This window comes from Chiloscyllium punctatum, chromosome 21 (assembly GCF_047496795.1).
Source record: "Chiloscyllium punctatum isolate Juve2018m chromosome 21, sChiPun1.3, whole genome shotgun sequence".
In the NCBI taxonomy this organism is placed as follows: domain Eukaryota; kingdom Metazoa; phylum Chordata; class Chondrichthyes; order Orectolobiformes; family Hemiscylliidae; genus Chiloscyllium; species Chiloscyllium punctatum.
In genome coordinates, this window is record NC_092759.1 from 9,792,763 (window position 1) to 9,815,550 (window position 22,788).

The 22,788-nt window shown below is 48.0% G+C and overlaps 3 protein-coding genes across 6 annotated transcripts in view; 2 read left to right on the forward strand and 1 right to left on the reverse strand.

Moving 5' to 3' along the window:
* Positions 1 to 4,031, forward strand: part of LOC140492563 (pentraxin-related protein PTX3-like) — a 59,980-nt gene extending 55,949 nt beyond the window's left edge. Inside the window, exon 3 of the mRNA XM_072591526.1 lies at positions 3,430 to 4,031. Within this exon, the coding sequence (XP_072447627.1) occupies positions 3,430 to 4,031 (602 nt within the window). The remainder of the gene's footprint in view (positions 1 to 3,429) is intronic.
* A 549-nt stretch (positions 4,032 to 4,580) lies between these two features.
* Positions 4,581 to 16,710, reverse strand: naa38 (N-alpha-acetyltransferase 38, NatC auxiliary subunit). Of its 4 annotated transcripts, none has more exons than XM_072591531.1 (3): positions 16,587 to 16,710; positions 8,516 to 8,700; positions 4,581 to 7,484 (listed from the first exon to the last, which is right to left on the reverse strand). In XM_072591531.1, the coding sequence occupies exons 2-3, from the start codon at positions 8,691 to 8,693 to the stop codon at positions 7,372 to 7,374; spliced, it is 291 nt and encodes a 96-aa protein (XP_072447632.1). In that variant the 5' UTR covers positions 8,694 to 8,700; positions 16,587 to 16,710; the 3' UTR covers positions 4,581 to 7,371. The 4 variants fall into 4 exon arrangements, with proteins under 4 accessions (XP_072447632.1, XP_072447629.1, XP_072447631.1 ...); XM_072591528.1 differs by lacking the exon at positions 16,587 to 16,710 and adding an exon at positions 12,670 to 12,803; XM_072591530.1 differs by lacking the exon at positions 16,587 to 16,710 and adding an exon at positions 12,535 to 12,637.
* Positions 12,745 to 22,291, forward strand: cyb5d1 (cytochrome b5 domain containing 1). Its single transcript, XM_072591527.1, has 4 exons — positions 12,745 to 12,907; positions 14,112 to 14,188; positions 16,561 to 16,779; positions 21,931 to 22,291. The coding sequence occupies exons 1-4, from the start codon at positions 12,745 to 12,747 to the stop codon at positions 22,159 to 22,161; spliced, it is 690 nt and encodes a 229-aa protein (XP_072447628.1). The 3' UTR covers positions 22,162 to 22,291.
* Positions 22,292 to 22,788: the final 497 nt, after the last annotated feature.

Here is a 22,788-nt window from a genome sequence, read left to right on the forward strand (position 1 = left end):
GAGGAATACTATTCTTCCTTTCAAAGGCCCTTTATAAATACACCCTCTTCCAAAACAAGTTTCCAAATTCTTGTCCCCATGATTTGCATTTTCACAAAGCAAATCAGGGCAGGACTTATACACTTAATTAGAATAGACTCCCTACAGTGTGGAAACAGGCCCTTCGGCCCAACCAGTCCACACCGACCCTCCGAAGAGTAACCCACCCAGACCCATTTCCCTCTGACTAATGCACCTAACACTATGGGCAATTGAGCATGGCCAACTCACCAGGCCTGCACACCTTTGGACTGTGGGAGGAAACCCACGCAGACACGGGGAGAATGTGCAAACTCCAGACAGACAGGCTGGAATCAAACCTGGGACCCTGGTGCTGTGAGGCAGCAGTGTTAACCACTGAGACACCATGCCGCTATCCTGGGGAGTGTTGCAGCTTGTTTGGATAAGCAGAGGGGGCTGTAGGATGGTTGAGCAAACCCACTGTGGTACAGGAAGCCATTCAAGTGAATTTGGTAAATGGAATGTTGTGATTGTAGGGAACAGCAATCCCTACAATTCCCTGTAGCCAACAGCGAGATTCCAGACCAATGCCAAGGCTATGGTTGTCTGGGCTGGGGAAGAACAGACAGTGGGAGGGGGAGAAGCAAGTTGGCATAGTCCACATGGTACCAATGTAATAGGACTAGCAAGCAGCTCAGGGATAATGAGAAAATAGAGGCTAAATTTTTACAAATAGAACTCAAAGGTAGTAATCTCTGGAAAATTCCCTGAGCCACAGTAAATTGACATAAGGCTATTAAGATCTAGAGTTAAAATGCTCAATGACTGGTGTGGGAGAAATGGGTTTCAATTCCTAGGGCCCTGGCATTGGCACTGGGGGAAGTGTGTGCTGTATCATTGAAACAGGCTACACCTGAACCATGCTAGGATCAGTGTTCTGGGAAGTAACTTTTCAACTTAATTGTGCTGGCAAAGGATAAGGTGAGGGAAGATGTAATAAGAGAAAGGACAAGGCAGCAGGAGCAATAAGGGAAATGAGAATCAAAATGTGAGCAGAAGGGACAGTGTTTAATCTGAGCAGATAGGTTTGCTTAAAAACAATAAAGAGATGGAACTGTACAAGAGTAGGCCATTCGGTCCTTTAAATCTACTTTTCAACTCAGTGACACAATGGGCTGGTCTGATTTTAACCTCAATTCTACATTCCTGCATATCCCTGATAATCTTTCAACTTTATCTGAATGTATATAGCAATTGTAACAACTCAAATGAATTGTCAGCTCAAACACAAATAAATATACATGATCTGGTAGCCATTGCAAGGTGACTAAGGCTGGGATCTGAATATTCAGGTCTATGTGACATTTTAGAAGCATGGGAAGCCAGGAAAGGTGGAGGGGTAGCTCTGTTAATTAAGGATGGCATTAGTACAAGAACGACAGATGTCGTTAAGGTAAGAAATTACTTGTGGTAAATATAACCCAAAAAAACTGCGGATGCTGTAAACCAGAAACAGAAGTTGCTGGAAAAGCTCAGCAGGTCTGGCAGCATCTGTGAAGGGAAATCAGAATTAACATTTCGGGTCTGGTGTATAGTGCTGAGGAAGGGTCATCGGACTAGAAACATTAACTCTGATTTCTCTTCACAAATCACTTGTGGTAGACCCTAGCAACAATCACACTCTAGGGCAGATTGTACAGGAAGAAAGAATGGGGACTTGTGAGGAAGGGACTGCAATAATTATGGGTGATTTTCACCCCGGTGTTGGACAAATCAGACTGGCAAAGTAGTTTGAAAGCAAAGCCTGTCCATGCTGACCAGATATCCCAATCCAATCTTGTCCCACCTGCCAGCACCCGGCCCATATCCCTCCAAACCCTTCCTATTCATATACCCATCCAGATGCCTCTTAAATGTTGCAGTTGTACCAGCCTCCACCATATCCTCTGGCAGCTCACTCCATACACACACCACCCTCTGCGTGAAAATGTTGTCCCTTAGGTCCCTTTTATATCTTTCCCCTCTCACCCTAAACCTATACCCTCCAGTTCTGGACTCCCCCACCCAAGGAAAAGACTTTGTCTATTTATCCTATCCAAACCAGTCATGATTTTATAAAGCTCTATTAGGTCAACCCTCAGCCTCCGACACTCCAGGGAGAACAGCCCCAGCTTATTCAACCTCTTCCTATACCTCAAATCCTCCGACCCTGGCAACATTTTTGTAAATCTTTTCTGAACCCTCTCAATTTTCACAACATCCTTCCAATAGGAAGGAGACCAGAAATGCACACAATATTCCAAAAGTGGCTGATCCAATGTCCTGTACAGCCGCAACATGACCTCCCAACTCCTGTACTCAATACTCTGACCAATAAAGGAAAGTATACCAAACACCTCCTTCACTATCCTATCTACCTGAGACTCCACTTTCAAGGAACTATGAACCTGCACTCCAAGGTCTCTTTGTTCAGCAACACTCCCTAGGACCTTACCATTAAGTGTATAAGTCCTGCTAAGATTTGCTTTCTCAGAATGCAGCACCTCGTATTTATTGAAATTAAACTCGACCAACTGACGTGTGATGCAGTAGTTAATTAATTATTGAACCATTAATTGGTTTTGAGTGCCTCCAGATAGCACTGATTATAACAATCAAATTTCACATTGAGGGAGAGACACTAGAGTTTCAAAAACATGAACAAAGGCACTTACATAGAAAAGTACAGCACAGAACAGGCCCTTTGGCCCACGATGTTGTGCCAAGATTTAATCCTAATGTAAAATATATTAGCTTAACCTACGCACCCCTCAACTCACTGTTATCCATGTGCATGTCCAGCAGTCACTTAACTGTCCCCAATGACCACAGCTGGCAACGCATTCCATGCATTCACAACTCTCTAGGTAAAGAACCCACCTCTGACGTCTCCTTTATACCTTCCTCCTAACATCATCAAATTATGACTTCTCGTATCAGTCAATCCTGCCCTGGGGAAAAGTCTGTGGCTATTGACTCTATCTATTCCTCTCATTATTTTGTACACCTCGATCAGGTCTCCTCTCTTCCTCCTTCTCTCCAGAGAGAAAAGTCCGAGCTTAGTCAACCTTTTTTCATATGGCAAGCCCTCCAGTCCAGGCAGCATCCTGGTAAACCTTCTTTGCACCCTCTCCAAAGCCTCTGTATCTTTCCCGCAGTAGGGCGACCAGAACTGGGCACAATATTCCTAAGGGGATGAAGATACAGCTGAATAAAATTAACTTGCAGAAGTATGGGAAAGATCAGTAGAGATACAGAGACAGATATTTAAGCAGGTATTACACTGTTCACCTTTAATGGGTTTTAACAGGCTGAGTGGCCTCCCAATTACAAGAGGACAGAATTAGATTTTCCCTAAAACCACATTAATTCCTGTATTGTTTTTAACAGGATGCCAGAGGGTATTGACATTTCCGGCTCACGTGAAGGGGACACAGGCCAACATTCTCCCTGTAGACAGCCGCAACCTCCTCACCTTCACCGCCTGCATCTGGGCAAATCCAAGCAGCACAACGGAAGAAGTGGTGCTGTTCTCCTACTGCGCTGAAGGAAATGGCACCGGATTCCAGCTGTACCTCAGCCGAGGCTCAGTCTGGTTCTCGGTGGACTCTGTGGAAGTACACACTCGCACAGTCTTCTCGGGAAAGTGGACGCACTACTGCGGGATCTGGGATGGCAACCTTGGGAACATCACGTTGGTAGCCAATGGTCAGGTGGTGGCTTCACGCAGCCTTACCACCGGGTTGCGCACAATCCCTGGCGGAGGAGCTGTGCAATTGGGCCAAGTAAATGCCAAATGTCAGGTGGGCAAAAACACCAAGGTACCCACTGCGTTCACTGGAAAGCTGACAGGCTTTAACCTGTGGGACGCAGCCATCTCAGAGATGAAGGTTAGCCTTCTGCTGCAAAACAACGGGTGTGACTTTAAGGGGAACATGGTGGGGTGGGATGTTTCTCCAATAACCGTGGGGGCTGGTGTGTTGATCGAGTAGAGAATCATTCTGATACGCACGTTAACAGAATATTATATCACAGATTCAAAAAAAAAAGAAATCCCTTCCCCCACCAGCCCCCCTGCAAAAAAACTTAACCTTACAGCAGATATTTTATAAAATGAAAAATGGTCTTGCATCTGGTCAGGCAGCCATTTTAAAAACTATTTCATTTGGTGCCCGGCCTATCCGATGTTGTAAAACCAGTCATACACCACACAAAAAAAAAACAGCTGAAACAGTCCAGCAAAAAAATGGTACAATTACAAAGTACCTCAGGGTACACTTGCTTGGGGTGCCATTTTAAAGTCACTCCCTCGTAGCACCCTGTTCCACCTGGATACACAGGGACTGCAGGGAGATCTAATCATGGACACACTACCCTGTTTGTCCAAGAATGCTTACTGCGCCCCCCAACCATCCCGAATGTTTTGGTGTCCCCTTCGCATGGGTAAAGTTATTGATGCAATGGGGATTTTTAATATAAATATAAATATATAGATATATATATACACACACACACACACAATATATTCTTACGAACTTGCATAACAAATAAAATGTTTGCTTTTTAATATAACAGCATACAAAGTTTCCCACCTCACAGCTTTGTGTCGTTGAAGTTATGCATGTTTAAGCCTATCTACATAAGCGTATTGTGAATGTTCTGGCAGAAGTTGAATGTTACTGGAAGAAGCTTACAAAAGTATTCACAGAAACCAGATGCAACTGATCCACGACCCACTCAAACCTTAATCGATGCTACTCCCCCGACCACTCTCTATACAGTGACTTCCATATTGTCCCACTCACTGGGCGAAAAGGTTTCTCCTGAATTCCTGATAGAATTTCTTGGCAACTATTTTCCTGAGTTCTGCCCCTCCCCTCACTTGAGGAAACATCATCTCTACCATTATCTTTTGTCACCTTGCCTTCATAACATTTGTCGCCTCCAACAGGTCACCCTCTCAGCCTAGAGAAGTAAGGCGATCGCTTAGCAGTAACGCCAACAGAAGAGCAATCCAGGGGCAGACTAACATTCTAAGGACGTGGAGTCATGTGTGGAAATTCTACCATTGCAGCTGGTGTAACTTTAAATTTAATTAAAGAATTTGAAATTAAAAGCAACTTTCAGTAACAGGGACTATGAAATGACCACCAGTTGCTGTAAAAACCTAACTGGTTGACGAATGTACTTTAGGGAAGGAAATTTATCTTACCAGGTCAGAAACTACACATGACTTCAATTTGGTTGATTCTGAACAGCCCTCTGAAGCGGCTGATTAAAGTCACTTAGTTCAATGGGTAATTAGGGCTGGGCAAATGCCAACTGGGACAGCGATGCCCAAATCCCATGAAAGAGTAACAAAAAAAGGTTATACCTCTATGGAAAATATTGGTGTGGCATGGAGCACAGGTAACCTTTCCTAAGACTGAACACATAGAGGAACAAGACCTCCGAGTGAAATAAATTGGACAAAATCAACAGGAAGAACGGATGAATACAGTCCCCAATAACTCAGAGGCTCAAGTCTTTTTTAGTTTAGCCACATACGTTTTGTTTTATATTTCAAATGGACAAATAAAAATCAACCATTTAAATATTTTTCCTAAATGCACATATTTGAATAAAAATGACTGCCACAAAATACATATTTTCTGTCTGTCTCTCCCAGGTTATGTATATTAATGCTTTCTGTCTCCAAAGCATCATGTTTTGCTGACACCACTGTTCACATTTACTCCCAGCACCAAAACACTGTGCAGGCTGGAAATCTGAAGATAGAAATATCCACAAGTCTTGATATTGGCGGGTGGCGCGGTTGGAAGAGGAGAGAAGCTCAGTGTTAGTCAGCCTGCAGAGCATGGGTGAGCTGTTCAAGGCATGTGATAGCGACAGGCTATCATAGGGGAAAGGGGAGTGAGTGATAGACAGTGCACAGCCATCATCCAGGGAAAACAGCTCATTGTGCATGAGAGCAAGGCAAACGTGCCTGTGATGCCTCAGCAGCTGGGCAGCTCCCCATTATGTGCTGAGAGGTAATGAACAAACCAGTCTGTTCCTCGGCAGGACAGGTTACAGAGCAACGAGACAGGTGGGGAGTACCCTGTTCCGAGAACTGATCTGATCGTAAACAAAGGAAGCCATACCGAACATTCCAACTGAACTTTCTGTCCACTCAGGAGCATCTTGTGATCGTGCCAACTCCTGAACAGCGACTGACTTCAGATCATTTTCACTCACGCAACATTTTGGACTGGGACAAGAGTGAACTAAAGGTTCATTAACACGTGTGTGTGTGGAGGTAGAGGACAAATCGAGTGGCTTCTGCTAGGGAGGATAAAGTAGCTCCTGTTCAGTTGCAACGAGTGAATTTCAGCTCCAGCCCCACTCTCCTGCTGAAAGGGAGAGGGAAACGCGGAGGGGCAGGGAAACGCAGAGGGGCAGGGAAAGAGAGAGGGAAACGCGGAGGGAAAAGCAGAAGGAAAAGCAGAGGGGCAGACAGACAGAGACCAAGCAACCAGTTCTTAAGATTCTGGAAGATCCAGAAATTCAAGTTGCAACTCAGATTTGTGTGTGTTGTTTGTTGTTGTTAATACATTGTAGTTTGTCTGTGTCAGGATGTTTGAAAAAAAGAATTGTTTTTGTCCTGGTGGATGTCCTCCTATATTTGATTGAGGGTAAGCGTCTCTCTCATACTGTGTTTTTATACAGAGTTCATAACAATTTACAGGACCTTGAGATCTTGTTCAGATAAGCTGAAATTCATATAACCGAGGTTGTTCTGTATACATATATACATACTCACACAAGCTACTGATAATGGATCATAAAGAACAAACTGGGAAACAGTTTTCAAGTTCATTAATCAACCAGCCCTCTGCTTCAAAATAATCACTGGAAAAGCAATATCCCCGAGGCTCAGTTCACGTGCAGTGGGCAGCTGCTGTTGATAAGTCATTAGGTTTATAGATCCCAGGTTGGTTTTCTTGGGGTGCGTGTAGGGCAGGCGATGTATTGACTGGATGGTCATGGGAGGCCTCATGCATCATGTTGGAAGAGGAAGAGGAAGAGGTCAGAAGAAACATGGACCAGCCAATGGGCTGACTCAGGCAACACTGTCCAGTTTGTTCCATCATCTCAGTTGAACTTGACAAGTAATCTTCAAAGGAACAAGCCCCTGCCACCAATGCAATAACGATGAACAAGGTGCTGGCTGGGTGGAAGCCTGGGCAGGGGGTGGGGAAGGTCATGGTCCTCACAGTGCCACAGACATTGACCGTGCACCCAGGCCTAGGCACCCAATGCATGCCTGGCTTCCAACAGCCAAGCTCTGTCTCACATATACGGTGGGCTTGACACACTGTCCATTTCAACCTCGATGGAAACAATGTGATGCCCAGGGATCATGGCCAGACCCAGCACTCGTGGCTCACCGTGTGCCAAGGAATCTGCAATGAGATGCATTTAAAATAAAGTAAACATCATTCCTCTTGGCCTTACTCAATCTGTGCAATGTCCTAGAAATATGGCCCTCGCCACCACATGCAAGTTGGAGACTTTCCACTGTTGCAGGCATGGAGGGTAAACCCGTTAGGCTGGTGACCATTCTCACCAACTAGAGTTGGGGCCCTACTTCATGCTCCCACACTATAGGGGAGATGTGAGAGCCTGAGAAAGTGTGCAGAAATCCCAGCATTCCTACAGCGTGGAAGCAGGCTAAGCGGCCTATCGAGGCCATACCAATCCTCCGAAGAGCCTCATCCCACCCAGACACACCCACCCCTGTAGCCTTGCATTTACTATGGCTAACCCACCTAGCCTGCACATTATGGGCAAATTTTGCATGACTAATCCACCTAACCTGCACATCTTTGGACTATGGGAGGAACCCAGAGCACCCAGTGGAAACCCACGCAGACACAGGGAGAATGTGCAAACTCCACACAGACAGTCGCACTAGGGTAGAATCAAGGCGCTGGGAGGCAGCAGTGCTAACCACTGAGCCACCATTTCATCTGAATGATTCTAGGGATGAGAGGGCTTCAGTGATGAGATCAGGATTTTTCTCCTCAGAGTGAGAGAGATTGAGGAGAGATTTGCTCGAGATGTTTGAGACAATAGGAGGTTTAAGTGAGACAGGTAAAAGAAAGGTTGCTTTCAGGACAGAGTTAACCCTAACACTGCCCTGACTCTTTGTAGATTCCTGTTACTGACCCACCCTCACAGGCTCCTGTCATTTACCATCCTCACCTGGCAGGTTCCTGTTCTTTATGCTCCTCCCAACCCCAGACAGGTTCATGTCTCTCCCTACCATACTCCCTGCCTCTGCAGATTGCTATTCTTTCCCTGTACCCAAACCCCTCTTCCACCCGCAGGTACCTGTTATTTACCCTCTTCCCACCCTCCTCATAAGGCCAATCATTGACTCTGGAACACCGTCCCCCAGCCTCTCATCCTCTGGTCACAGACTACTCTTTACCTGTTGGTTTCAGGTACTCCTGGGCTGAGCCCAAAATGACATTGCAGTCCCGGTCGGTGCACAGGAAGAGACCAATCAATGTCCTGCCATCGGTCATTTGGATCCTCATACTTTTGTTCAGTAAGCTCTCCAACATCTGCCTGGAGTTGGAGGCCATGGCCACATTGCTGTCTGCCATATCCTGGCTGAAGAAACAACAGACAAGGTCACTGGGAGCTGCAGCTTGCTGACTCTGAGCTCATCGCACAAGCTCTCAGTAACTCACAGTGAGATCTGCATACATTCACCGTCCAATCACCTAACAGTCAGCACCTCAGGAAACCTTGCCTGCCACTTCAGTGAGTCGTTCCCAAAGCCCTTCACAGCCAAAGCTGCGAATGTGGATGCCAATTTGCACATAGCACAATCGATCCCACACCAACCCAAAATCTGACTCAGGGATAAAGGCAATGACAGGCCAAATGCGCATTCCTTGTAGCAGCATTTTCCAGTACAACTGGAATGAAGTAATTTGTTGTTCATCACTCACACGTGCACACTAATGTGCACACTATCATAACATGTGCATACCACTGCATTTCTGCACACACTGGGCACAAACAGGGACACATGGAGCCCCTACTTGCCTGACACCCCCGGACTCCAGTGATCACAACCACCACCCCATCATTCTTCACCTGAGCGGCCCCTTACCCCATGGCCCCCTCATTCTGATAGCCATCCTCTACAATTTGTGACCTGCTTCCATCCTTGGATCACCCTCATCCCTCTGTTTGATCAGCTCCAATTCCCCCTGCCCTACAGGTTCTGCTACCTCCTATGCCCCAGTCTCCTCCACTCCCCCAACACATTGCCTCCCCAGGTTTCTCCCACCCCCACTCCCAGTTTCTACACCTGGCTACTGCCTCCGAGTCACCAGGTTTCCACTGCACACCTCCCTCCTCATTCTTCCCAACCCCAGTTCCTGCAGCCTTCCCCACTATCCTCTGGATGCCCCCCTTTCCCACTGTAACCCCAACCCACTTTCCCCACCCACCTACCCAATGTCTTCCTCCGCTCTCCCCAGTTCACCCTCCTCCTCTTCCTCGTGCTCCCCCCACCATGGCTTGGCGAGAACTCCCTGCCACCTATGCCCCAATACCCATCACCTCTCTATTTCACAGTAATCTCTTCCATCCATCATACATCCCCACCCTATTCACCTGGTCACCCCTCTTCTTTATCCCATAGTTCTCATCCTCCTTACCCTACCCCCAGTTCCTACTTCTCTTCCCTTCTCCCCTAACCGTAATTCCTTCCCCCATCACCCAGTTCCCTCACTTCCTTCTGTCCTCCCCCTGTTCCAACAATTCTAAACAGCTCTAACCCCGGGTCTCTCCCTCCCACCCTGTTCTCTCCCATCTTCTGTGCATTTCCGTCCCTTCACAACCCCATTTACCCAACTCACACCCCTGGATCCCTGCCTCCTCCCACCGCTTTCCAATCCATCCTCAGAGTGCCCTCCAAGCCTCCCAACCATCTCGCTTATGGCCACTTCCTCTGCTTTTCTACCCATTATCTCCATCCCTACCCTTCCATTCTCTACCTCCTTTTTCCACCATTCATCCCCATCATGTTACCCCCTGATATCCCCCCCGTCACATTCCCCCCTCCCCGATATCCCCCCCGTCACATTCGCCCCCCCCCCCGATATGCCCCCCGTCACATTCCCCTCCCCTAGATATTACCCCATCATATTCCCCCCCCCCGATATCCATGTCACATTCTCCCACCCCACCAATATCCCCCCGCCACATTCCCCCCCCGATATCCGCCATGTCACATTCCCCCCCCCCCCAGATATCCTCCCATCACATTCCCCCACCCTCCCGATATCCACCATTCCGCCATGTCAAATTCTCCCCCCCATCATATTTCCCCCACCCGATATCCAAGTCACATTCTCCCACACCCCCTGTCACTTCCCCCCTCCAATATCCCCCCATTACATTCCCCCCCCAATATCCCCCGTCAATCCCCCCCCGATATGCCCCCGTCACATTTCCCCCCCCAGATATCCCCCGTCACATTCCCCCACCCTCCCGATATCCGCCATGTCACATTCTCCCCCCCATCATTTCCCTCCCACCACTGATATCACCCGTCAGATTCCCCCCCCATATCACAACGTCACATTCCCCCCTCCCCGATGACCCCCCCTTCACATTCCCCCCTCCCCGATAGCCCCCCCGTCACATTCCCCCCTCTCCGATATCCCCCCCGTCACATTCCCCCCTCTCCGATATCCCCCCATCACATTCCCCCCTCTCCGATATCCCCCCATCACATTCCCCCCTCTCCGATATCCACCCCCCGTCACATTTCCCCCCTCCCCGATATCCACCCCCCGTCACATTTCCCCCCTCCCCGATATTCCCCCCCGTCACATTCCCCCCTCCCCGATATCCACCCATCACATTCCCCTCCCCCGATATCCGTCTAGTCACATTCTCCCGTCCCCCCATCACTCTCTCCCCCCTCCAATATCCCCCCGTCACACCCCCCCGATATCCGCCAAGTCACATTCCTCCACCCCGATATACCCCCTTCATATTCCCCTCCCCAGATACCCCCCCATATCCCTCCGTCACATTCCCCCACCCTCTCAATATCCGCCATGTCACATACTCCCACCCCGTCACTTCCTCACCCACCCCCAATATCCCCTCCTGTCATATGCCCCCCCCCATATCCCTCCCGTCACATTCCCCCCACAGATATCACCCCCGTCACATTCCCCCCCCAGATATCACCCCCCTAGATATCACCCCCCGTCACATTCCCCTTCCCCCCCCCCCCCAGGTAGCACCCCCGTCACATTCCCCTTCCCCCCCCCCCCCCCCCAGGTAGCACCCCCGTCACATTCCCCCCCCAGATATCACCCCCCTTCACATTCCCCTCCCCCCCCAGATATCACCCCCCTAGATATCACCCCCCGTCACATTCCCCTTCCCCCCCCCCCCCAGGTAGCACCCCCGTCACATTCCCCCCCCCAATATCCCAACCCATTACATTCCCTCCACTCCGATAACCCCCCCGTCACATTCCCCCACCCTCCCAATATCACACCCGTCACACCCCCCTCCCAGATATCACCTGTCCCATTCCCCCGCGTCACGTTCCCCCCCGATATTCCCCCGTCACATTCTCCCCCCCCCGATATGCCCCCATCACATTCCACCCCCTCCAGATATCCCCCGTCACATTCCCCCACCCTCCCAATATCCGCCATGTCACATTCTCCCCCCCCACCACCGATATCCCCCCGTCAGATTCCCCCCCTTATCACTCCGTCATTCCCCCCTCCCCGATATCCCCAGTCACATTCCCCCCTCCCCGATATCCCCGTCACATTCCCCCCTCCCCGAAATCCCTCCCGTCACATTCCCCCCTCCCCGAAATCCCTCCCGTCACATTCCCCCCTCCCCGAAATCCCTCCCGTCACATTCCCGCCTCCCCGATATTCCCCCCATCACCTTCCACCTCCCGATATCCGCCAAGTCACAATCTCCCACTCCCACTCCCCCCACCCCCATAACACACACCCCCGATATCCGCCATGTCACATTCCCCCATCCCGATATGCCCCCTTCATATTCCCCTCGCCAGATATCCCCCCCCCCCCCCGATATCCCTCCGTCACATTCCCCCACCCTCCCAATATCCGCCATGTCACATACTCCCCCCCATCGCTTCCTCACCCACCCCCGATATCCCCCCTGTCAAATCCCCCCCATATCCCTCCCGTCACATTCCCCCCCCAGATGTCACCCCCGTCACCTTCCCCGCCCCCCCGCCCATGATCCCCCCGTCACCTTCCCCCCTCCCCGATATGATTCCCCCCCCCGTCACGCACCTCCCCCCCACAGATATCCCCCCCTCTCCGATATCCTCCCGTCACTTTCCCCCCTCCCCGGTGCCTGCGAGTGTCCCGCTCACTTCCCGCCGCCATTTTGCGGGCCTGATAAAGCCAAACACACCGTCCGTTCCCCGGCCACAACCGGAGCCGCCGATCCCGGCGGCGGGAGAATCACCTCCGACAGCCCTCGTGAAGGAGCGGGGGCGGGGCGGGAGCGGGGGCGGGGCGGGGCGGCTGCAATGTCCGCGGGGCTCACCTCCGCACGGCCTCCTGGGAGATGTAGTTCCGAGCACCGGAAGGTGTGGACAGCCACTTCCGGCTCCCTGTCACCATGGCAATGGAGGAGGCAGCAGAAGGGAAGCAGTCAGTGACCATGCTGCACTCCCGCTACTACAGCAGTCGGGAAGTGGCTGTCCATAACACCATGGATGATTTATGGGTCTCCTACCTGGGAAAAGTCTATGACCTGACTCCTCTGGCTGAACAGTTTAAAGGTGAAGAGCTGTCGTCACTCAGCCTGACACAACAACAACAACAACTTGAGCCTTAGAGCAAAAGATTTCTGGAGTAATTTGTTCCAACAGCTTGGACCTTTCCCTGTGTTGAAGGGAACGACTTTCAGACGAGCTCTGGTTGAAGAATCATCTGGGCTCGAGATGTTAGCTTGCTCCCTGTGCAGGGGGATGCTGGCTGACCCACTGTGTGCTCCAGCATCAGTACACACACTCCAAACACCTGCAGTAACTTGCTCCTGAGTTACCAAAACTATGTGGTTCCACGTCCGAACTGCACAGGGAAAGATTACAGCCACTGACCAAATTCCTGAGAGGATTAGGGAGGGAATGCCACACTTTGGGGTCCACCAGCTGAAGGCACAGCGACCAATTGTGCAGCAACGGGATTCAGCGGATGCTCAAGAGGCTGGGATTGGTCATAGGAGCACCAAGACCTTGGACGAGAGCAGGCTACAGAGAAAGTGAGGGAGGTAGGGGCTGGAGGAGGTTACAGAGATAGGGAGGGGTGTAGGAGTTGGAGGAGTTTACAGAGATAGGAAGAGGTTAAGAGGATGGTGGAGATTACAGAGAAAGAACAAAACCGTGAGGAGATTTAAAAACAATTAGTGAGACTTTTAAAATCTGGACCGGCAGGCACTTTGGGTTCATGAGTGGTGGGGAAATGGGAGTTGGCCTCATCTGCCCTTGGAAAGATCCTGTGACTGCTATTTCAAAGCAGAGCTGTGAAGAGGGGAGAGCTGGGGTTCTCCACAGAGATCTGTGGCAAACATTTATTCCCTAGCCAACATTGGTAATAGACAGTTATTTGACCTTTATCACATTCCTGTTTGTGGGATCTTCTTGTGCACGAACGAGATGATGTGTTTCAAGAATAGCAGCAACAATGTACTGTAAAGTACCTTGTTGATTGTAAATTACTTTGTTCTGTCTAGGGGCTTGATGACTCTAGTGGTCACGAATGGGGCTATGCCAATGCAAGTCTTCTTTTAGTGATGACAGCCACATTTTGACATCTTTCGTTACTGTTGGCTCTGGTTTAGCTTGGCTCTTCAGGATTCAGAAACCATGGCATGGGATACACTTCATTTCGACGTGAAGACACCCTTTGGAAGATGTAGCTGGCAGACCGTATCTTTGTGGTTGTATCCTGGCTGTGCTGATTTTGTATTCTCCTCCCATTCAGGTGACATTCTACTGAAACCCATTTTAGAAGCAGCCGGTCAAGATATCAGCCATTGGTTCGATGAGAAGCGTAAAGATGTAAGTATGGAATCTCGGTTGGAAGGGGAGATGAAACTGAGGTCAAAGAGGATTAACCAAAGCATTGTAGCTATTCACTATCTCACCGGGGACCACAGCAGCCAACACTGCCTGACCCATGTTTAAACTGGTGTTTCACCCACTTGGGAAAGTACACTGATTCTTAAAATCCACTACTGGGTTGTCACAGAACTCAATGATTTGTTCAAAGCAGGCAAGTTCCCTGGTTTAACTCTCTGATGGAATCAGTTTAACAGAAAATGTTGACCAGGTTCCTGTATTTAAGAGGTACTGTATGAAACATTGGTAAGGCTAGAGTATTGTTTACCATTCTGGAATTTGCTTTATAGGAGAAATATGATAGTACTGGAGAAGCGAAGAGAAGATTTACCAGGATGTTGCCAGGGTTGGAAAGTCTCAATCATGAAGAGAGATTGGACAGACTGGGACTGTTTCCTTCAGGGCAGAGGAGATCGAGAGAGGCTATGACTGAGATGTATCAAATTTTGAGGGGCATAGATAGGGTAGACAGGAAGAAACTTTTCCCCTTGATGGGGGGGGGGGGGGGGGGGGGGGAATCAATGAGCAGGGGCATAGATTTAAGGCAATGGGTGGGGAGGAGATGTTAGGAGAAAGATTTTCACCCAGAGGATGGTAGGAAACTGGAGCTCACTGCCTGTAAGAGTGCTAGAGACAGAAACCCCCATAACGTTGAAGAAGTATTTAGATGTGCACCTGTTGAGTTTGAACATTTTGGGTTGTTGTGAGGTTTGTCCACTCCCTCTGACATTCCTGACTAAGCCCCTCAGCGTATTAGGTGCCTTCCCAACTGAACCTGCCCCATTTGGTTGGTTGCAATGCCAGGTTTTCTGTGAGGAAAGGTGGCAGTGGAGGAGTTGTATAACCTCTTTGGCGATGTCTTGAGGACCTTCCTAAAGCATTTCTGCTACCCCATGGTTCTGAGTAATGATTTCCAGAGTCAGCTGTCAAAGGATATGAATGGCATATCCCACTCAAGAGAGCTGGTTTAGAGTGATTAATGCATCATTGAGCTGCTGGGTTTCCAGTGTTGCCACGGGTTTTGAAGAATCTTGTGAAGACCGTGCTGGTGCTTCTCCTGTCTTGTGAAGTGCTGGCAGTTTGCAACTATCTGAAGCATATGGGAGCCTGGAGATCATTGCTGCCCAGTAAACCTTGACCTTAGTCTGGGTTTGAGATTTTGGACTTGAGATCCTCTTCTCCTCAGTCAGCTGAGGGCTGAATTGGCGTTTTGGAGGCCATGAGGAATCTTCTCATCTGCCTTTAATACAAGGAAGTTGTGATAAAAACCTGTGTGGAACACAACATCATTCTCAACCAAATTGCAATTCTGGGAGCTGCACTTTAGGAAGGCTTTAATGAGAAAGTGCAAAAATGGTCTTGGGATTAGATTAGATTCCCTACAGTGTGGAAACAGGCCCTTCGGCCCAACCAGTCCACACTGACCCTCTGAAGAGTAACCCACCCAGACCCACTACCCTCCAACTAATGGACCTATTGCTATGGTGCAGTTTAGCATGGCCAATTCACCTGGCCTGTGGGAGGAAACCAGAGAACCCGGAGGAAACCCACGCAGACACGGGGAGAATTGCAAACACAGACAGTTGCCCGAGGCTGGAATCGAACCAGCAACCCTGGTGCTGTGAGGCAGCAGTGCTAACCACTGAGCCGCCGTGCCGCCCTCAGGATGAGGAACCTCAGTGATGAAAGGAGATTGGATAAATATGGAGAAGAAAAGGCTGATTGAAGATTTAATCAAGCAGACAGAAAAAAATCTGTTCTCGTTGAAGAAAGGATCAATAACCAGAAGGTACAAGTTTCAAGTGATTGGCAAAAGAAGCAAGTGTGACAAGAGGAACACATTCTCCACACGGTGAGTGGTTAGGATTTAGATGTGCTGCCTGACTGTGGTTGAGACATGTACAATTGAACTCTTTTTTGAAAGAGTTTTGAAACATTATCTGAAAAGGCAAAATTTGGACTGCTTTGGGGAAAAGATAAGGGAGGGGGACTAGGAGGATTGCTTGGAAAGAGGGCCAGCATAGTACAACAGGCTGAGTGGCCCTCTGCTATCCCTCTTCTGTAATTCTATAAATCTCTGTGACCTGACCTCCATGACAGAAATAAGTGTGTTACCCACTAACCAACAGGGGTAGACCTGGACCAGGAGCAGTCAAGGGTTCTGGGATGGGAAAAGCTTACTCTGTATCAAATTGTCAGCTGGAGAGGAGTGGGGTGGGGGGAACATCTGAAGAAGCCACAAAATTGCAAGCAGCTTTGTGTACACTATAAGAGTGGAGCAGTGAACAGGAATCTCTTCATTCCCAACATAGATACGCATCAAGATTGACCAGCTCACCAATTGCCAGAAGTACCACACTCCTCGTGGCCGCTTTGCTCACATTCCACCCCTCATGCCGATGAGTGATTGGTGTAATGCCTTTGGAACACCATGGTGGAAAGATCCAAAGTACGAGGTTGGATATTTAACTGAAAAAACAAGAGACATCCGCATTATCAACACGCTAACAGGCCAAGAACAGGTGATAGAGGTATGCAGCTTCAATTAATCAGTAATTGCTGGAAAAACTCAGCAGGTCTGGCAGCATTAACTCTGTTTTCTCTCCACAGATGCTGCCTGTGATGTGATGCACTCCTTCATCTCAATCAAAGCCCTTCCTGTTTTTGTTTCTGATTTGCAACGTCTGCACTTCTTCAGAAACAAAAACAGAAATTGTTGGAAAACCCCAGCAGGTCTGGCAGCATTAACTCTGCTTTCTGTTCACACAGCTTGTAAAATGTCCAGATTACAGAGGAGGAAGTGCTGGATGTCTTGAAACGGTCAATGGTGGATAAGTCCCCAGGACCTGATCAGGTGTACCCTAGAACTCTGTGGGAAGCCAGAGAAGTGATTGCTGGGCCACTTGCTGAGATATTTGTATCATCGATAGTCACAGGTGAGGTGCCAGAAGACTGGAGGTTGGCAAACGTGGTGCCACTGTTTAAGAAGGGTGGTAAGGACAAGCCTGGGAACTATAGACCAGTGAGCCTGACCTCGGTGGTGGGCAAGTTGTTGGAAGGAATCCTGAGGGACAGGATGTACGTGTATTTGGAAAGGCAAGGACTGATTCGGGATAGTTAACACGGCTTTGTGCATGGGAAATCATGTCTTACAAACTTGATTGAGTTTTTTGAAGAAGTAACAAAGAGGATTGATGAGGGCAGAGGGGTAAATGTGATCTATATGGACTTCAGTAAGGCGTTCGACAAGGTTCCCCATGGGAGACTGATTAGCAAGGTTAGATCTCATGGAATACAGGGAGAACTAACCATTTGGATACAGAACTGGCTCAAAAGTCGAAGACAGAGGGTGGTGGTGGAGGGTTGTCTTTCAGACTGGAGACCTGCGACCAGTGGAGTGCCACAAGGATCGGTGCTGGGCCCTCTACTTTTTGTCATTTACATAAATGATTTGGATGTGAGCATAAGAGGTACAGTTAGTAAGTTTGCAGATGACACCAAAATTGGAGGTGTAGTAGACAGTGAAGAGGGTTACCTCAGATTACAACTGGATCTGGACCAGATGGGCCAATGGGCTGAGAGGTGGCAGATGGTGTTTAATTCTGATAAATGCGAGGTGCTGCATTTTGGGAAAGCAAATCTTAGCAGGACTTATACACTTAATGGTAAGGTCCTAGGGAGTGTTGCTGAACAAAGAGACCTTGGCGTGCAGGTTCATAGCTCCTTGAAAGTGGAATCGCAGATAGATAGGATAGTGAAGGTGGCGTTTGGTATGCTTTCCTTTATTGGTCAGAGTATTGAGTACAGGAGTTGGGAGGTCATGTTGCGGCTGTTCAGGACATTGGTTAGGCCACTGTTGGAATATTGCGTGCAATTCTGGTCTCCTTCCTATCGGAATAATGTTGTGAAACTTGATAGGGTTCAGAAAAGATTTACAAGGATGTTGCCAGGGTTGGAGGATTTGAGCTGCATGGAGAGGCTGAACAGGCTGGGGCTGTTTTCCCTGGAGCGTCAGAGGCTGAGGGGTGACCTTATAGAGGTTTATAAAATCATGAGGGGCATGGATAGGATAAATAGGCAAATAGGGGTCAGGGAGTCCAGAATTAGAGAGCATAGGTTTAGGGTGAGAGGGGAAAGATATAAAAGAGACCTAAGGGGCAACTTTTTCACACAGAGGGTGGTACAGGTATGGAATGAGCTGCCAGAGGAAGTGGTGGAGGCTGGTACAATTACAACATTTAAAAGGCATCTGGATGGGTATGTGAATAGGAAGAGTTTGGAGGGATATGTGCAGGGTGCTGGCAGGTGGGACTAGATTGGGTTGGGATATCTGGTCGGCATGGACAGGTTGGACCGAAGGGTCTGTTTTCATGTTGTACATCTCTATGACTCTATGACATGTTGCCAGAACTGCTGAGTTTTTCCAGCAATTTCTGTTTTTGTTTCTGATTTGCAACATCTGCACTCCTTTGTTTTTTTTTAAATTAACCATTGTTTGTTTTGAGTTAGGAAGGGATTTGATTGAGATGGAGGTGGGCATTACATCGCAGGGTTTGCCTTCAGGAAAGCTGGAGTCACTAATGCGCTCTGACAATTGATCAATATTTCAAACCGTCTATTTTTAGGCAACACACAGAACAATGTGGAGTCTTACATCCAAACACTCAGCTGTTAATAAAACACTCCAGGAACATGACTGATTGCAGAGTGAGTGACTGAGAGACACCAGTCATTGTACACATATCTCTCTAAGGGAGATGGAACTGAGAGACACCAGTCAGTGCATGTATATCTTGATTAGGGAGAGGAGACTGAGAGACACTAGTCAGTGTGCAGACTTGTCCCAGTAAGAAAGAGATTGAGACTGTTAAGTAACACAGAGAAGGAAGATTTGCTGACCCTGTTAGTGTGAGCATGCCAAATGATAGAGGTAAATATTCTGGCACTGGACAATGAGCAGGTGGGTTGTAGTGGTGGTGGTGGTGGTAATAATTGGGGGCGGAGGTGGGAGGAGAGAGGGAGAACCTGAAGAGTAGTAATAGGCTGGAGAAGGGGACAAAGGAGGATACTCTGAGAGCAAACATATCAAACTTGGTCAAATAGAAGTGGCAAAAAAAATGGGTTGAAGGGGACAGCTCATTATCAGAATGGCTCGTGAACTGAATGATTTGTAACATATAATGTCAGAGGACTAAGGAGGAAATTAAAAAGGCATCCTTTCTCTGGCAGTAATAACTTAAGACCTGGATATACCTCAATATCTTTTTCCTAAATTAGTGATTCTTTCATAGTGTCAGCCCTTGCCACTGAATTAGGCAATACAGTGGTATACAGTAAGGAGGGAGTTGTTCCGGGAGTCCTTAATATTGACTAAAGTCTCCATGATATCAGGTCAAAAATGGGCAAGAAAACCTGCTGCTGATTGCCGCGTGTTATCCTCCCCCAGCTGATGAACTAGTGCTGTTCCGTGTTGAACATCACCTGGAGGAAGCACTGAGGGTGGGAAGGGGGCAGAATGTACTCTGGATGGGAGATTTCAATACCCACCACCGAGAGTGGATTGGCAGCATCATTGCTGATTGAGTTGATCTGGTCCAAAAGGACATTACTGCTGGACTGGGTTTGTGACAGTGGTGAAGGAACCAACAAGAGGGAAAAACATACTTGACATCACCATCACCAATACACATTTATGTATACAATGATATATTTGTCAATGACAGCACCAGTAAGAGTGCCAACTGCACAGCCTATGTCTTCACATTGAGAGTACCTTCAGTTGCATTGTATGGCACTATTACTGTGCCAAAAGGGACAGGCTTCAAACAGATCTAGCAACTCAATCCAGGCATCACTGTAGGCCATCAACAGTGACAGAATTGTACTTCAACACGATCTGCAACTTGATAGCCCCACTCTACCAAGCCAGGGGATCAACCCTGGTTCAATAAGAGTGCAGGAGAGCATATACCACAAGACGTACCTAAAAATGAGGTGTCAACCCAGTGAAGCTATAAAACAGGACCACTTGCATCCCAAGTAGCATTGGCAAAAAGTGATAAACAGAGCTATGTGGCTGCATAATCAATGAGTCAGATTGAACCCCTGCAGTCCGGCCACATCCAGCTGGAATAGTGGTAGCCAATTAAGCAATTCATTGGAAAAGGAGGTGGCACAAACATCCTAATCCTCATTGATGGGAAGCCCAGAACATCAATGCAATGATCTTCCATCCATCAGAGGTGGAGATGTTTGCTGATGATTGCACAATGTTCAGTACCATTTGTGATTCCTCAGATACTGAAGCAGTCCATGATCAAATGTGGCAAGATCTGGACAGTATTCGGGCTTGCACTGACTGGTAGCACATACCATTCACACCACACAAGTGCCAAGTAATGACCATTTCCCACAAGGACACCATTACTTCGTTACATTCAGTAGTATTACCATCAGTGAATCCTTCATTCTCAACATCCTGGGGTTACCAATGACCAGAAACTCATCTGGACGAGCCACCCAACACTTAGGAAGCTTGACACCATCAAGGACAAAACAGTCTGCTTGATTGGCACCACACCCACAACCATTTATTCTCTCTATCATTGATGCACAGTAGCAGCAGTGTGTAGCATTTACAAGATAGATGACAATAATTCTCCCAAGATCCCTGGATAAAAGGGCTCAGTGGTTAGCACTGCTGCCTCACAGAGCCAGAAACCCGGGTTCAATTCCCGCCTCAGGCAATTGTCTGTGTGGAGTTTGCACATTCTACCAGTGTCTGGTTAGGTGAATTGGCCATGCTAAATTTCCCGTAGTGTTGGGTGAAAGGGTAAATGTAGGGGAATGGGTCTGGGTGGGTTGGTCTTCGAAGGGCTGGTGTGGACTTGTTGGGCTGAAGGGCCTGTTTCCACACTGTAAGTAATCTAAACAGCTTTCAAACCCACAATCATTTCCATCCAGAAGGACAAAGGCAGCTGATATTTAGGAACAACACCACCTGCAAGTTTCCCTCCAAGCCACTCATCATCCTGACTTGGAACTATATTGTCATTCCTTTCATGTTGCTGGGTCGTAGTCCTAAATTGCCCTCCCTAACAGCATTGTGGGTCAACCTACAGCATATGAAATATAGTGGTTCAAGAAGGCAGTTCACCATTGCCTTCTCAACTCATAGTTATGAGTGGTCAAGAATTGCTAGTAAAGCCAACAACACCCACATCCCGTGAATGAATATGCAAAAGATTCTAGAATCAAGGCTCGTTTCTGGACTTGAATACAAAAAGCAATGCCGACACTCCAGTCCAACACCGAGCGAGTTGAGGTGCTGTCACTCAGGTGAGTCATTAAACCAAGCTTAATGATCCACTTGGGTGGATGCGAAAGATCCCACAGCCACCAAATGGAAGAAGAGCAGTGTGGGTGGGTGTCTTTTACCCAATGTCTAGGGTGTCACATTGACCTCTCAGTGAACATTGCAAAAATACACTGTTTGGCTTTTAGTGCAGGATACTGATGTGTACAAATTGGTTGCTGTGGTTCGTAGATTGCAACAGTGACCACATTTCACAAAATACAACACCTTCACTCTAGCTGAGCAATGAAAATGTGTCATATTTTTGTTTTCTTCAATGCGTGTTTTCCTCTCTCTCCATCCAACCCCTCAAACACGGGCTAACCAGGTGTGCAGTGAGGAGACGGTGAATGACATTCTTGAGAGGTACCTAGAGTATAATGCACATGCAGCCAGCTACACGTGGAAATATGATGGGGTACCTCTGAAGATGGACAAGACGCTAGAGGAAAATGGGATTGTGGATGAGGATGAAATATTCTACGAGCTGCAGATGGAGCCAGATAACTATCGCCAGTCCATTCTGCTCTATTTCAATGATGATCTAACAGTGCTGTAGAGAGAGCTTTGACCTCACCAAAGAGAAAGCCTGCAGCATCTCCACCAAATACTGACTGTCACCCATGACCCTGCTACTTGTAATCAGAATGTTATCAAATTTCACAATAAAATGAGCTTTTATTAAATGACTTTGATTAAGTTAGCAAGTGAGGTCTATCCATCAGTTTCCTGCTGATAATTCAATCCTCTTGTCCTTTTGAGTTCTTATTTTTTCAATAGATTCATGGGATGTGGTTGTCACTGGCTGTACAGGATTTATTACCCAAATTTCAGTTTAGAGTCAACCACACTGCTGGAATCACATGTAGTCCAGACCAAGTAAAGACTGCAAATTTTCTTAATGGCATTAGTCAATCATGATGGTTTTGATGACAATTGATAGTCATTATACACAGCTAGCCTTTTATTCCAGATCATTATCTGCCATGGTGGGATTTGAACTCAAATCCCAGAACATTTACCCAGATTTCTGAAATAGTCCAGTAACATTACCAACATGCCATCACCTCCGCCCCACAAAAAAGCCCTGCAGGCAGCAGAAATATCTTTACTTGGGGAATCGGAAAGAAGTTGGGAGAGTAGAAAACCTAGCGCCAGAGACCTGGGTTCAATTCCCGCCTCAGGC

Bases quoted from the DNA above. Each gene is read 5' to 3' on its own strand.
- cyb5d1 (XM_072591527.1), top strand. From the start codon at position 12,745: ATGGCAATGGAGGAGGCAGCAGAAGGGAAGCAGTCAGTGACCATGCTG. The intron at 12,908-14,111 runs GTGAAGAGCTGT...CCTCCCATTCAG, and splicing joins TCTGGCTGAACAGTTTAAAG to GTGACATTCTACTGAAACCC. The intron at 14,189-16,560 runs GTAAGTATGGAA...TTCCCAACATAG, and splicing joins TCGATGAGAAGCGTAAAGAT to ATACGCATCAAGATTGACCA.
- naa38 (XM_072591528.1), bottom strand. From the start codon at position 12,788: ATGGTCACTGACTGCTTCCCTTCTGCTGCCTCCTCCATTGCCATGGTG. The intron at 8,701-12,669 runs GTGAGCCCCGCG...TTGTTTCTTCAG, and splicing joins TCCCAGGAGGCCGTGCGGAG to CCAGGATATGGCAGACAGCA. The intron at 7,485-8,515 runs GTAAAGAGTAGT...ATCTCATTGCAG, and splicing joins GGAGTACCTGAAACCAACAG to ATTCCTTGGCACACGGTGAG.